Source organism: Falco rusticolus, chromosome 8 (genome assembly GCF_015220075.1).
Source record: "Falco rusticolus isolate bFalRus1 chromosome 8, bFalRus1.pri, whole genome shotgun sequence".
Lineage (NCBI taxonomy): Eukaryota > Metazoa > Chordata > Aves > Falconiformes > Falconidae > Falco > Falco rusticolus.
The window spans coordinates 51,077,059-51,092,187 of NC_051194.1; the positions used below are offsets into that span (position 1 = coordinate 51,077,059).

General features: G+C 40.9%; 1 protein-coding gene across 14 annotated transcripts in view; it reads left to right on the forward strand.

Annotated features, from left to right (window-relative positions):
* The window catches only part of ADAM23 (ADAM metallopeptidase domain 23), a 75,859-nt gene extending 64,480 nt beyond the window's left edge, over positions 1–11,379 (forward strand). For 8 of the 14 annotated variants that reach the window (XM_037397476.1, XM_037397467.1, XM_037397472.1 and 5 more), the window contains 2 exons: positions 1,684–1,774; positions 8,096–11,379. In XM_037397476.1, coding sequence (XP_037253373.1) covers positions 1,684–1,774; positions 8,096–8,144 — 140 coding nt within the window. In that variant the 3' untranslated portion in view covers positions 8,145–11,379. Of the gene's footprint in view, positions 1–1,683; positions 1,779–4,018; positions 4,074–8,095 lie in introns of those variants that run through there. The other 6 variants (XM_037397468.1, XM_037397470.1, XM_037397471.1 and 3 more) reach the window with 4 other exon arrangements.
* The last annotated feature ends 3,750 nt before the right edge of the window (positions 11,380–15,129 follow it).

Consider the following 15,129-nt stretch of genomic DNA (forward strand, 5'->3'; position numbering starts at 1 on the left):
TATGTGCAATAATTTGATGAAATCCAGAGTAAGCCATAGATCCAAGTCAGATACAGTAGCTCATGAGGCTGTTGTTGAAAGCACGCCTTAATTGGGAATATAATGCCTGTGGAATGGCATTCATTTACCCTCCCCCATGCTCACTCCTGTTCATTCGAGCCAGGTGTGACTTTAAAGGTAAGTCCAAATAAGATATGTTCTTCCAAATTCCGAAAAATTACCTTGTAATTATTGTTGTCAAATTTGTGCACTGCTCATATCTGTAAAGCTCACTGTATTTCTTTTCAGTCCAAGTTTTTTATTCATGTTCCTGAATACTCTGCATAGGAATTGCAGGAAGCAATTTTTAAAGCAATGTTTAGAAATTGGTTTTCTTATAGCTAATCTGATCTGCGGAAGCAGTGATATCGGAACCATGTAATGGATGCCATGAAGTTAGGTCACTGCAGTAAATTCTGTAATTTAGGGCACGTACTTATTGTAGCATCTGGGATGGGGCAGAAGGTGGTGTGATCTGACCTAACAGCTTAAAACTTTCAGCTCTTGCAGCTGCCCTTGCCTCTTTCCTTTGCTGATGTCTGGCTGCTCCTTTTTCCTCCTTATGTTGGCTGTCTGACAGTTTTCCAAACTCAGTTTCAGAACATTTAAAATAGGAAAAATTCAGTTGCTGTGTAGAAGTGTTGGTTTGGGGAGACTGGGATAGGAGGTAAGAACTGTTTTTGAAGGCTGTTCCCAAATATGTAAATGTTGGAACAAAAAGTGTGTGACATGCTGCAAAAGAACTGTTGGGATGGTTTCATTTTGCCTTGAGCTCAGATGCAATTAGCTTTACATCAAAGACCGCTCAATAGGGAAAGTTTTGTGCAGAGCAATTAAAATGTTACTCAGGCCTATTGTCAGTTTTCCTCCGCCCTGTGTAAATAGAGCACTTACGGGTCAATTATGAATATCTTATTTAGGTGTTCCCTTGCCCTCTTCAGAAAATTGCACAAACATATTTTGTGCTGCTTCTTATTGTTGCTCTTATTTCCTGCTCACTTTCCTTCCTCACTTTGTTGTTAAGTAGCTTCTTGAGGATGATGAAGAGATGCTTTGATGTTTGGAAAGCTTAATGGGAATAAAGCTTTTCTTTCAACTTTCGCTTCTTATTATACAGTCCTTTGCTTTTGTCAAACAAGTGTTTGTAAATTTAGCATTGACGTAACTGTAAGGAGTCTGGACTCTGATTAGCTAGTGGGGCTATGTGCTCTCAGCCTAAATCTCTACCACTTTTCAGGATCTCAATGGAAAAAAGTTAAGCTTTTTGATTTTTTCCCCTCATTTGCTGTAGTCATACAGCATTCGTACTTTTTCCTTTGAGTTGAGGAATTTTTCATGAATATCTTAGTGTCCTCAGCTGGCAGTTCATTCACTAGGTAATGGAGTTAGACACAATGGAATTTACTGTCAAATACTTGGTTTTTATCTATGGTAGAAGTCAAAGTAGCACAATGTAGAGACCAACAGCTTTGTTCATTCTTACTGGTAAAGATAAGTAAGTTGGGCTTGCTGAAATTGTCTGGAGACATCACCTTGTGTGCTGTCTGTATTCCCTGAATTGTTTGACTACCCTTCAGTTGCTTCACTTAATGTGAATAAAGTGGTTGGTTCTTATGTCTGTCTTACCATAATCCTTTATCACAGGTCCTAGTGCCACCAATCTTATAATAGGCTCCATCGCTGGTGCCATCCTGGTAGCAGCTATTGTCCTTGGGGGGACAGGATGGGGCTTTAAGTAAGCAATGCCGCATGTCTTCTCTTCAGTGGCTATGGCATTTCTATTTCTTGCTTACATCACTAAATTTTGAGTTCCTGCTACAAGATTTGTAAGTTAAATCCTGTCGTGTTCCCCTCCTAAACCGTAACAAACCGCTTTAAACGAAGTGCGAACACACTGAACAAGAGGAGGAAACTGATTTGAAACTAGCAGATGTTACCAGGGTGCAAAGTTGAAGAAAATAAAAGAATTAATTTAACTTTCATCAGTTCACCCTAACACTTCAGGAGCAAGGTCTTTTTTTCACCTCCAGTTAGTAGCTTTGTTGTCAGAAGTTGGCTACAGTGCCTGTCACCATTGGTGTTTTCAGAAGGACGCACTGATTTTTCTCTGAACGCTTGTTCTGAGGGAGGAATGCTCCCTGCGCGTCCCCTTGATGTTGGCAGGACCTGTGTGCATCAGCTCGGGGAGTCAGTGCTCCTCATCTGCTTTAGTAAGAGAAGATTAAATACAAAATGTATCAAAACATCCATCTTTAAGCATGGGTGTATGATCTTCATAAGCCTCTTTAATTCCTGCTGATAAATTTGCCTTGAGCTGCTGTTTTCTTTTTTCTTACAGCTTCTTCTCAGTTAAATAAATTCAGTCCACTTGTACAATAAATACCCCTAGGCCAGCCTCCAGTATTTACAAGTTACTACAGGGCAGCTCTAGACAATATATATATATTTTCCTTCTTTTAGTTTTAATTAGCTTTTAAAAAGGTTTTAATACAGTCTTTATATTTTGCATTGCATCTCATCTGGCTGAGATTTGTATTTTTCATATTTATAAACAGTGAAATAGTTTAGTATTTATGCATTTTTAATTTGCTATGCTCTTTCATCAAATGTATGTCCAAAGGCAGAAATTCAAATGAGGTGTGTATTTTAGAGTATGCAGCGACAGACATGGATTCGCATGTGATGTTAACACAAGAAGGAATTGGGATTCTTTTCATTTGATGGATTGAAAGGTTTCTTCCATGTAAAGGCAAAGGCCTAGTCTGGGAATAATGCTTTTTTACAGACTCTGTAATATTTGGACATATTCTATAGCATTAACTAGGTACAAGTGCATTTACAGTTTTTCTACCATATCCTACTACAGGCAAATTACAGGAGAGAGTTGTCTTTTAACCCAAATAAAGCACATGAGCGATAAATTAAAATTTCAGTTATGTGCAGAACTGAGGGGCGTTTTTTCCCCCTGCACTTCACTGCAATTAGCTTTTTAAATAAATACAGCCAAGTTTTCTGCAAGGTTTGCATTAACATTTCTGTCAAAATACTGAGAACAACAATGCATACATATTTAAAGCAATAATGTTAGGAACACCGATATTGCAAGTTCCCATGGGAATTAAGCAAGCTAGATTTTGATGGGGGAAAAAAAAAAAAAAAAAGGTCACATTGTACTTCTGGACCAGTTTTCTGCTGTCAGACACATCTGTTACTTCGCAGTTCGTATACTTTCCAGATACAGAGTCCTCATCCCCGAATAACACGTTTGTACTGCAGAAGGGAATTTGTTGAGAACTCAGTACAAGTAGTTAAAAATATAAAAACTCCAGGCAGTTTCTTCCCTGAATCTTTGTAAGCTGCCTTGTGCCCTAACAACCTTTGCTTTTTGGCATCAGTGTTGCAGCACCTGCTAGCAGCTGTGTGAGCAGCCTGGCTGCCGGCTGGGGCCACCTGTGCTTGAGAACTTGCACGAGCACCGCAGGTCTGTAGAAGGATCCTTCCCTGTCTGAAACAATACGGTTTTTAATTGATTATTTCGTCTTTGTGCTCCACATCTCTCAGACTACCCTCACAAGTGTTCAGCTTTGCATCCTGGTGTCATTTGTTTGCTCAAATGCAGAAGCTTGTTTATCCCTGTAGAAAATCTGTATTGGAAACATCTCTGGAAGCTCTTTCTCTCAAAAGAGCAAGATACGAATGTTTATTCTGTAGCAGAACCTCAAGTACACTGGCCTGGCCTAGCTCACAGCTTGAAGTGCATGATTCTTCTGGGGGTCAGAAAAAGCTTTCAGCTTGTACACAGGGCTAGCACACATAGACCCTGATACTTTGCTTCAGAGATATCTGGAGGGACAGGTGAGGGTAATTAAAGAGGATTTTAACTTTTCCTTTTTAAGCAAGTGATATGTTTAGTCTCTGCAAGTATGAGAGAAGGTAGCTAATGCTTTACAAACTGGGAGATGTGATTTCTGTTTCACAGGTTATCAGATGTTCATATGAACATACGGTACTGTGGTGTCAAGTCCATATCAAACGTAAGCTGCAACTAAGCAAACTTTGTTCATGAACTGAGGGGGTGGGGGGTGGAGGGGAAGTGTAAAAGGCGGCTTGATGCAAGTTTGTAGAGAAACAGTAAAAAAAAAAAAAGAATTCCAGTTTCAGGAGTAAATCCTAGTTACTTTTTCTAATGAAATGTGTGGCTAGAATAGGAAAGAAAAAAGTTAAATGACAATTTTAGGGGGTATGGAGCCTCATTACGCATTTCAGGTAGCTTGGAGTTAACGGCTGCGGGTGGAAACCTTGTTAAGAAATAGATTTTACTTCACTTGAGCCTTGCATTGGACTTTTAAAGCTGTTGGTGTTTAGGCTGCAATAAGGGAGTCCCACATATTTCTGCTGAACTCTGCTGGGTAATGTACAGAAGTACGGCATTCGTAAGCGTGAAGTTCATTTTGACGTAGCAAGTCTGGGCAAGATTTCAATATACAGTGTTTAATATAGGACTGATATAGGAAGAACGTTCTTACCACTAGAGTAGTTCTTCTGTGCATTGGCTGCAGTCACAGTCCCAGTGGCCCACACCTGCTTTGCTTCCTAGCATATATTCACTTACTTTTGCAAAGCTACAAGCAAATTAAATGCTTTTGGTGCTGATTTTAACAGCACTAAAGCGATTTTTGGTAATAAAGCAATACTGCTAAAAGGCAGTGCTAGAAAAAGTGACGGGGAAATGCACATGAAGAGCTACTTCTCATTATATCGAATGCAAAAGGGGCTGGCAGAGAAGGGTTGAATGTAGGCACAGTTCTATTTCCAGCAGTGGTTTCTTAACTGAAGAGCTGCAGGGTTTTCTGTCCCTTTAATGGAAGATTAATGGACAGACCAAAGACTTACCCAGTATAACAGATGCCAAGTTTTTAACTGGTCTGTGCAGATGCATTTAGACCCCAAAAGTTTCTGGCAGTGGGATGCTGATGGCGACTGTGGGGAAGGAGGTTTCGGTCCCTGACCAGCATTTCCATAAAGCATGCGTCATGGACCTACATACAGTCACAACTACACAAGCTGCAGCAGTAGAATCAAATGTGAGCCGTTTTCTCACTTTTTTCCCAAACTACTAGAACAAATGGCAGGGTAACATCTTATTTTAAGCTTGCTAATTTTAGTCCCTCATTTTGTTAATTTGAATCAGTTTTGTGGCAAAAGATCATTTATTTAAGCTCTTCTTCAGCATTTGAACCATGCTTTAGGAATGCCTATGAAAACATTGGCTGTTTGAAGTGGTTAAAATATTGTTTTCTGATAAATCTTTAAATACTTTGGTAAAGCTTGGTATTTTTGTGATCACAGACAAAGGCACAGATTTGCAAGTAACGTACTGCGTAACCACATTCCTAATTAGTTGCAAAAAAATTGCAGAGGATCGCAGCAAGGTATTTCTTGCATACATTCAGACTTTTTTGAACTCAGTTTTTCTTCTCTGAAATATTTTTTGTTTGTAAAGATGACCATGTTAGAGACACATTTTTTGGTTGGATTACAGACAGAAAGGCTGACCCTCATTATTTAAAGAGGCATTAGAACATTAACTTCTTTTTTTGCACTTACATGTTCTAAGATCTTCCATATAAAACAACAAGGAACTAGGGAACAGCATAATGCTGCTATGTGTCTGTCCATCAAGGACTCTTCTTGCCCCCTGCTTCGTCATTTTCCTGAAGCATGCTGAAAAGAACCTTGTACTAGTATGATACATCCTTATAAAGAGGTGCAAATATCCAGGACCTGATACTCAGCTGGTTTCCTTTCTCTTTATTGTAATTTTCTTGAGGAAAAGAGAAACTTGTTCTATTTGCCAACTTAATTAAGACTACTGTCTTCATTTGTGTATTAAAATGGTTGGTAATTTGGAATGAAGCTGTTCAAGCTGGTTGGGGAATCAGAACAGAATTTCAGTTCCTGCAGGGTAACACCGACTGCCTACCTCAATAAAGTGCTACAACTGCAGCAGAGCTGCAGCAGGCTCTTGTGTGTGCTACGTTCCCTTCTTGACACTGTACCTGATGCTCCCTATTTCAGTCTCTCAGGTTAAAGGTTATTTTCAGTTCTTCACATATTTCTTTCTCATGCAACACTGTTCGCAGAATATCCCAAGTGAAGAAAGGCAGTGGTTTGGTTAGTATCTTATTCCTTGAAGTGCATATTTCTGCTGGATAAGACTAGGAAATGAGTAACTATATGGTTTGGACAGACCACACAGCGGGGGCGCAGCGGATCTGCCTGTTGCCCCATGGCATGGGTGCTGCCTGAGCTGTCATCTAACTGAGTGGTCCTTACAGGCAGAGAGCAGGTTAGAAAAGATTTGATAGGATAAAAGTCAAAATGAGTTTTATTACAAGAGTCGTATTGGGAAGCTATCATAGCCTCTGTCCTCTGTATCTTGTTCTAAGACTTTTAAAGTCCATTTCTTTAATTAAAATAAGCTCGGGTAACAGCATAGTTCAGTGTATATTCTAATAATTTGTCCTCTTCAAGCAAACAGGAATACACTACTTTCCTGAGAGGAGGACAAATTACATCCTGCATTACATCATGCATTGATGATTTAAGGGGACTGACTAATTACTCACTCATTGATAGTATTTGAATTCAAGTAGGCTAGACAGTATTAAGAGGGGGAAGAGAAGCAGACATGTCCTTTCCCCATTGAAACTGGCAGGACAAGTAGACACAAAGCAGGCTTTAACTCACATTTAACCAAGTTGTATTAGATTCATACTTCCCACCCTGCAGTTCTGCAAGTTGGCCTGAAAAAATAACTTGCTCATCTTAAATTTTCCTATAGTACAGAATGAGATATTGAAGTAATGTCAGCTTAATTCAAAAGGAGCATTAGGACAGTACTCCTGGAGGGGAAATGATTGAAAGATGAATACCGTGATCTTTCAGAAACCAGCAATTCTTAAGCATTCACCTTGTAAAAATGTAGGTGCTTGTACACAAGGGGAAAATAATAATAAAAAAAAAAGCAGCAAAGTATAGCTAAGAATTACCAGTCTCTGGAGGTCTTCTCAAAAAGAAGTTGCTTTTGCGTACATCCATTAGTTTCTTAAACCACCAGGCAAACCTTGTATATAGTGTATTTATAAATATTGTAGCAGTTAGCAGGGCAGCAGAAAATAGAAAATCCTGGGGCTGGTATGTAGTTTCAGGGAATTTATGAATTCCTGTTCTGTATTTTTTGCATGTTGGTTTGGTGGCGGTAGTGGTGCATATGCCCAACGTTAAAACTAAATGCATGAGCCCCTTGCTTGATGCCCCACATAAAGCCAGATACTGGGGAGGTTGCACCCAACTTTTGTTGTGGCTTCCTAATGTCTTGCTGTTGGACATAGGAGATCAGTATCGCAGGAGACTGGATATCACTGACCAGCTTGCTATCACTGTTAACACCAAATTCTAATCAGGCAATTTACAAAACTGTCCAGTCTCCTTCGAATGCAACGTCTTTGCTGTATTTTGCACCTTACTAAAGATTCACAGCAGTTACGGTCAATAGTTGGTAAGAGCTCACAGAGGCACTCGCTCTTCCGTCACGCTGAAATACGTAAACAAAATTCCAGTATTCTGGTACAGCCAGAGACGAGCACTTGCTCTGCAAACTCAGGTCTCCCTGTGCTTATGTATCTCCAGCACTGGCACTCCTGACTCATTCCTTGTAGGTGTACACATGCTTTCTTGGCCTAGCGGATGCACGCGGTACTGTGGGCTGAAAGTTTTCTACAAATTTAGAGCACTACTTGAAGTACTAGGGAAATAATTGAATTCTGTATGCCAGCATGATCTTTAAACTGCATAATGAAACCAGTGCTTGATACTATGCTACAGAAAGCGTGCCACCAAATTCCTGAAATTGTTACCCCTTGGAAAAGCTACTTGTTCAACTGTCTGTGAGCCTTTTACTTTACTATGACCTCAGCAGTGGCTTTGTTCCTGTTATATCTAACTAATGTATTGCATTTTTCTCTTTTCACCTCCTTTTGATGCAACCTGGAAGAAATGTCAAAAAACGAAGGTTCGATCCAAGTCAACAAGGCCCTATCTGAAGAAATACGATTCAAAAAGCTGCTTTTGCACTACTGGATTTTGGGTATGATGTCTTTGCTGTCGCTGCACAGGAACTAAATCAGTAAGGAAGAACATGAGAAACAGTAACTGTAAACACATTGTTGGGATGTTAGGATTTGAGGTGGTAGAAGACTGTCCTTTTTGGAGATAAGTTCAAAATACTTCCTCTCTTCACCTTTCTCTTGTTAACATTAACTGGCAAGTGGTACAAGCAAACTGTCGCAAAATCAGGTGGGTTTTTTTTCCTCAAGCAAAGGAGGAGACACACACAGACCAAGTGCAATAAGAGAACTGCTCCAAAATAATGAAATACAAGATTTTTTTCCCCAGCCTGCTGGCACTCTAACTTCACTTGAGTTCGCATGACTTCCTTTTTCTTACCAAACTCCAGTGGCATGAGGAGCTAATTTTGAAAGGGTAACCTGCATGGCTCACATACAACCAACCAAGCTAGCAAGCTGACCCCAAGCAGAATCCGCAGCCCAAAAAATACAAACCACTGGGAGGCCGATACCAGGCTCTGATAGCTTTTTGCAGCCACGCAGTGCGTTCTGCTGCTGGACTTCAGAGTTCCCTGCTCTGTGAGCTCACTGTCCACCTTGTTTTGGTCTCCTGGGCCAGGAGTCTGTCAGGTACGGAAGCTATCGAGTGATGGGTGTAATTCTTCCAAGAAGGAACAAGTGTAAATATGGAAATAAGATTTTGATGTATCATTTTCACAGATTATATATAAATATATATATATATGAGAGAAAAGGATTTCCATATAAAAAGGTTCTATTCTTTATGTAAATCTATTTTTGATGTTGGGTTTGGTTTTGGGTTCTTTTTGCTCCCCTTTTTTTCTGTAGCATGTTGTACAGCGGATGTTCTGGGCTTGCTCAAAAAAGGCAGATAATAGCATGCAGATGCAGGGAGTCCTGACACCAAACAGATGTGATCTGAAGTTTGTATGCTTGAAACCAAAAACAATTAAAATGTATAAATGCATATCTATGTATTGACTATAAGTCTGGATTACTGGTTTTTTGGCTGTTACAGGTTTTCTGTAATACAGTGTAAGACAAGTGACACCCTTTCAAACTAATCACAGAAGTGCCAAGCTTTTTTTTTTTTAACAATAGCTGCTTTTTTTTTTCCTGTCTCAATCCCGCAAAATAAAAACTTACATAAGCCTTAAAATACTCACAAAATGTTAAAAGCTTCTTCTCTTGCCTTCTGCTCACCCACCCAAACCAGCTTGCAAAGGTGACTGAGGTTTCTAACTCACTCCCTCTGTCTCTTCAATGCATCTCACTTTCCAAAGTCTAATGCAAAAGCAGAGCTTTGACCCGCAGCTAACGATAGGTAGTTACTGTCACAAAGCGTGCAAAATCCCATGTCATTTCAGGGGGTTACGTGTTGCAATTACTTCTAGGTACACCTTGTGCACAAACAGATTTTTGCAGGGAAGGGCTGGGCTGCAGTGCGGTGCCCCTGGTAACCGGGCTGGCCCGGGTGTGTCTGGCTGGAGAAAGGCAGGGAGGTGTCTCACGCAGGGCCCTCAGAAGTACAGAGCTGTGCAGCCGGGCTCATCCTGCTCGTCTTGATTTAAAACCCAGGTAACGCAGTTTGTGTCAGCAAAGTGACCTGAAAATTTCATTGTTGCATCTGACAATCAGAATTAAAAACTTGTGTAGTTTGGGGTTTAATTTAAAGGTTGGATACTAGTAACAGCAGAAGTCCAGTTACACTATTTACTCCGTCTTTGTTCAGTGGAAATCCGTTTCCTGAGTTAGCTTTAAGAGCCAAAATACTAAGAAAATGCTGCAGATTTCCTGTGACTTACAAAATCTCATTTCAATTATATTTCTTACTATGATAATGTTCAATCAAACGGTCTCACAAGAGAACTGCAATATATTGTCTTGGTTGACAGTTACTATTAAATGTTTTTAAACAGCTTTAACGTAATCACATTGACACTACCTTATGAGTTAAAGGTGCTGCACACAGGTAGTCAACATTGATACACATTGTAGATCTTATTCTGAAAAATTTCTGCCTGGCCTCAAGCAGAATGAACTTAATGACAATACTTTTACGGCAAACCAAAAATACTTGCAGCTGTATTACTGTCCTCTAAAAGTACTTTGCTTGGGAACATAATCCCCAGCTTTGTTAGGGTTCTGCTCCCTAAGCAGGTGTAACCCACAACAGAAATACTAGCAGATTCTAAAAATGAAAATAAGTCGAATCAACTGGATATACATAAACTACCTGTGTAATAAACCTGTGAGAAGCATTTCACAAACAACATTGTTAGTGTGTGATGTGATGTTTTAAATCAGACCACAGTGGTCCCCAGTTACTATGTACATATGTTCAGTGCTGGAGTAACTTTTTTATTTACACCAGCAGTTTCATAGGTATTATGATTTCTTGACTGAATTTATGCTCCACTCATCTGCCATTGCGTGTGCGTGGAAGAACACATTCGCTTTCTGTCCTGTGTGCACACAACGCAAGTGACAACACAGCTCCGAGTAGGTATGGGCTGAAGTGCTTTCTGTGGTGGTAGACAAAAAAGCGGTTTTGGTAGGCATTGATTTTCTACATCCCACCTTTGCCGTGCCTTGGGAAGTACGTATCCACCTAGCATTGATTTGTTCATCACAAAGCATCAAAAGACGACCCAGTGGGCACTGCCTGCATTTCATCCACTGCACATTTGCTCCATTGTTTACCTATTCACCTGGACAACAAACTGTGGTCACTGTATAAGCTTGTTCCGGTTTGCTGCATGATCTCACCCATTTGATCTGATCCTGCTAGGCGAAGTCTGCTAGGCATTAACAGCTGTGTAAGTGCATGTGAAAAGAAATAGATTACTTAAGGCTGGAGTTTAACTAATTTTTCTTTACTATGCAAAGATGGGTATTGCACAAATAAATTCAAGACAAATGTCTAAGGAAATGCCCTAGAATACTTGAAGTTATGTTTTAAGCCTAATCAGTCATGTTTTATATTCATTACTGCTTCCACTGTTAATCTTCCTTTTAAAAGTTATTTGTAATTAATTATTTTTTTAAGTGCACAACTTGATGTTATAAATCAGTTTTTGTTTGAAGTTAATACTCATTCATATCTTGTTGGCTGCTAATGAATGGAAATTCAATAGTCCTTGTTCTGCATCTTAGCAAAATGAGTATTAAAAACATCATGAACATGGAATGGAGTAGTTTTTAATTTTGAATCATTTTTTCCTTATTTACTCTCTCCATTTTATTTTATTTCTGTGCTCAAGATATCACCACCTTTACAGTAGTGGAAACTGACCGGAGGTTTCTTTTGTTGAAGATTCCCAGCTGGCAGGGGGGTCCTGCCCAGGAGGGGACACTGCCCACAGGCTGCCCGAGGTGCAGCCCCCAGGCGCAGGGCTGGCCAGGCAGGCAGCGGGGGGGCTCCACTGCGCCGAGTTAGGCCTGTGTGCCTTAGTGGAGGGAAGCCTGCTGCAGTTCAAAAATTGAATTACGGAATTACAAAAAGTCTAAACTTATGTCATTATTTTAAAAAACATTTTGAAGGCCTCAACCACCAAATAATAGGGCCATCACTTTAATGGACTACGGAATGAAACACAGTTTGCCTTTTGGGTTTTTTTTGCCAGACTAACTCTAGTGAAGCCAGCCTGGGAAACTAAGTGCACACATGACACAAGTTACCGAGTAACTATGGGTATTTTTTTCGCTTTCTGCAGCTCCAGACAGGGAAACAGAATACACTCTTGTCTTAGCATCTCCCAAGGTTATGTATGAAAGCATGTTTCTCGTGTAGAACTGTCAAATGAGGGAACGCTGTCATTAACAGATCCACTTCTGTTTCCTGTTGTTTGACTACAGGAGGATTTATCTGTAAACTCAATATGGACATGCAACATTTTGGCTATAATTGTAGTAGACAGCCATTCCTAAAATAGGAGTTAAGCCTTTTGCAGTATATGAATACAAAAGCAATATATAGATAGATGCATAGCTGCTTTTGATTTTACAAGAAAATATCTTAAAATTGTTATGAAAACTTTCACAATTACAGCACGAAATACCAAAGAGTAATCTTGCTGGGGCATTTACCATTAAGAACAAACACCACAACACAACAGCAAGTCATGTTGTACAAGCCCAAAAAACCCTCTTTTGTTCTAAATGCACTACAGATTCCTACCCACAAGAGCTGAAAAACTAATTTAATGTGAATCATCCGTCAGAAGTACAGCAGAGACTGTTCAAGTGCCCTCAGAAAGCTTGAAGAAAAAAACATTAAATAAGTAATTAGGAATTTTAGTAGCAGTGAGGCTCAGACCAATACTATTAAAAGCAAAAGGTCACAAAACCATTTTAAAGCTGCACATGCTATAACTCAGCTCAGAGATTTGTTGTTCAGAACTCAGCAATCGCAGCAGCACATATTCACATTTTTGTAGGTTTGATGGATAAGTTATTTAGCAGAAGCACGTAACGTGAGAGGACTGGGGCCTCGAGGTGAGCACAAGGACTCCACATCAGACTAGCACAGATGTCCACTTCACATGTCTTATTTTTGAGCAACCACAAACTGCTGAAGGTAGCATGACTAAGGATGCCCTAACTTGTAGAAACCCAGTAACTGAGTGTCAGTCTACTTGTTGCTACTAACATTTCCTTTTAAAAGAGCTTGGTTTTGTTTAAAGTCATGGGACACCCCTATCTTTACCACCAATGGTGTAACAGGCAGTGCTTTAGTGTGGCATTTTCTGAGCTTCCCCGCCAAAGCTAGTAACTCAGAGCACGAAGGAGCTAACAACGGTTTTACCTGCGCTTGCATGCAGCGTGCAGCTGTGCCCAGCATCCATCCTATAACCCGGGGGAAGCTGCTGCTGTCAGCATTAACCTAACCAACGCCTCGGTCTCCCGGCAGTCCCCCCGCAAAGGCTGGGTTCAGTCTGAAGCACTGACCCAGGCACCGGTCCTCTTCAGGACACCCACCGTTAGCTGACACTTAACTGTGGAGAGGCAGAAACCGGAACAAATCTCCTGGTGCGAGCCCAGTTCTCAGACTTCATAAGCACAGCGCTGCGCCACTTTAAAAGAATTGTCTCAGCTGTTCACACATCATACACTGACAGATTTCCTCAGCCATCCAACCAAATACTGTAAGATTTGAATTTGCTTTTGGGACTGTGAAGCAGTAAGTGTTCATCTGCACTCCTATGGCTTTGTCTGTTGCTTGAAGCCCTGCAGCTACACAGGGAAGTTCAGGTTACTGAAGCTATGCTGTAACTGATGGCCATGGTGTGCGCGCACGACATGCTTGCTGCATTACAGACTGGTAACATGCTGGGGTTCCGTAACACCAGGTTTGCCTCTCCTGCAGAAAGGGAGTGTCCCCACACGTAAACACACGCTGCTTCTCTGTCCAGATACCCGGACAGTATCCAGCTAAACAATGACACAAGCAAACGGTACTTTTGACTGGTTTCCTATCTCCAGCTAAAGTGATGACCAGTTTCTACTCAAGCATGAAAAGCACCTAGATAACCTCAAACCTAGTACTATTTGCATAAGCTTTAATCTAAGAGAAATTAAAACATGGTAACTTCATGGCAGCTGTGCTAAACTTGCTTCCTTATCAATTGCCAGAAGCACTGGGCTAACAGCTGACAGCTCCAAGTTTCCCCATTTGACTCCTTTGAAAGTATTTTGCACGTATTCATGGTTATATGGAAACAAGAATATATCCTTATGCATGCTGCCCTCACATGTTAGATCCAGTATATAAATTTGACCACTTGCCTCGGAACAGAATAAGCGCTGACCTTGTTAACTCAGGACAGTTTTCCTTAGATGGGGTCTTCAGACTGTAAAAGTAGAGGGTTTAGATACCTACTATGTACCTGCTCTTTAGCAGGGACTCCGATATGTGTATTACTTGGGTTGCTATGAAGTCACAGAATGGTGAAACACTCCTAATCACTGCATGAAAGCTTTACTGTTCCCAGGAAGGGGCATTTGGTATTCCAGAAAATCTAATCCAGGTGACGGGGAGCACCTGGATGCCCTGTGGAGCTGCAGCACAACCAAGTAACTCACACTAATTGTAACAGCAGAGGTATTTTCTTACTTGGGAGAGAAACCCCCCCCCCTCTTCCCCTCAGCAGCCACTGATTTTCCTGTGACCCTGCAGCTTTGACTTGCCATGGACAACATCCTGAGGACACTCACACGAAGGTGATGGGAGCTGTGCCGAATGGCACCTTTTCCTGTCAAGCCAAAGAAGAGCCCAGAGTGTGCTGGCACGACACTCGCCCTGCTTTCTGCTGGTCAGCATGCCACGCTGCGTGGCAGCAGCATTGTGGACACTTAAAGCTCCAGCTGTCTATTGTGCTTAAGTTTGGCAAAGCCTGAAATACTGGCCTTAGTGCAGTCGCACGAAGTATGCTTCTGCTCACACCTTCAGCTTACGTGAGCAAAGATGTTACCTTCCTAACAAGGACCTCTTCCCAAAGCATAATTTATAGCAGTCCAGTTTGCTCCAAAACACACCAATAACTATGTAATTAGAGAATGAATGTACAGAACTTGCAGTAGCAGTGCTTGTGGTAGTGTTAAGCAGCCTCAGTTGGCGCTTTCAAAGAGAAGGCTCAAGTCACTTTTAAAATACAAGGACCAAAGTCTAAGCCTCCATACTCCATTCATATATTTATGTAGGCATTTGACATACGCTGACCATCCATTTCCTCCCCAGACCTATTCCCTTGTCAACATGCCCTGCTCTAAGTAGGGGTGGCACAACAATGAAATCAGATGGATGCAAAGTGCACAAGCAAGCCTATTTGCTTTGGAGTCACTCATTTCTCCCCCGTTTCCTTTCAGGCACATCTGAGCGCTGTATTGCTCTTGCAAGACTTACTCCATTATCTGTAAGTTACTCTTACAGATATTGTTA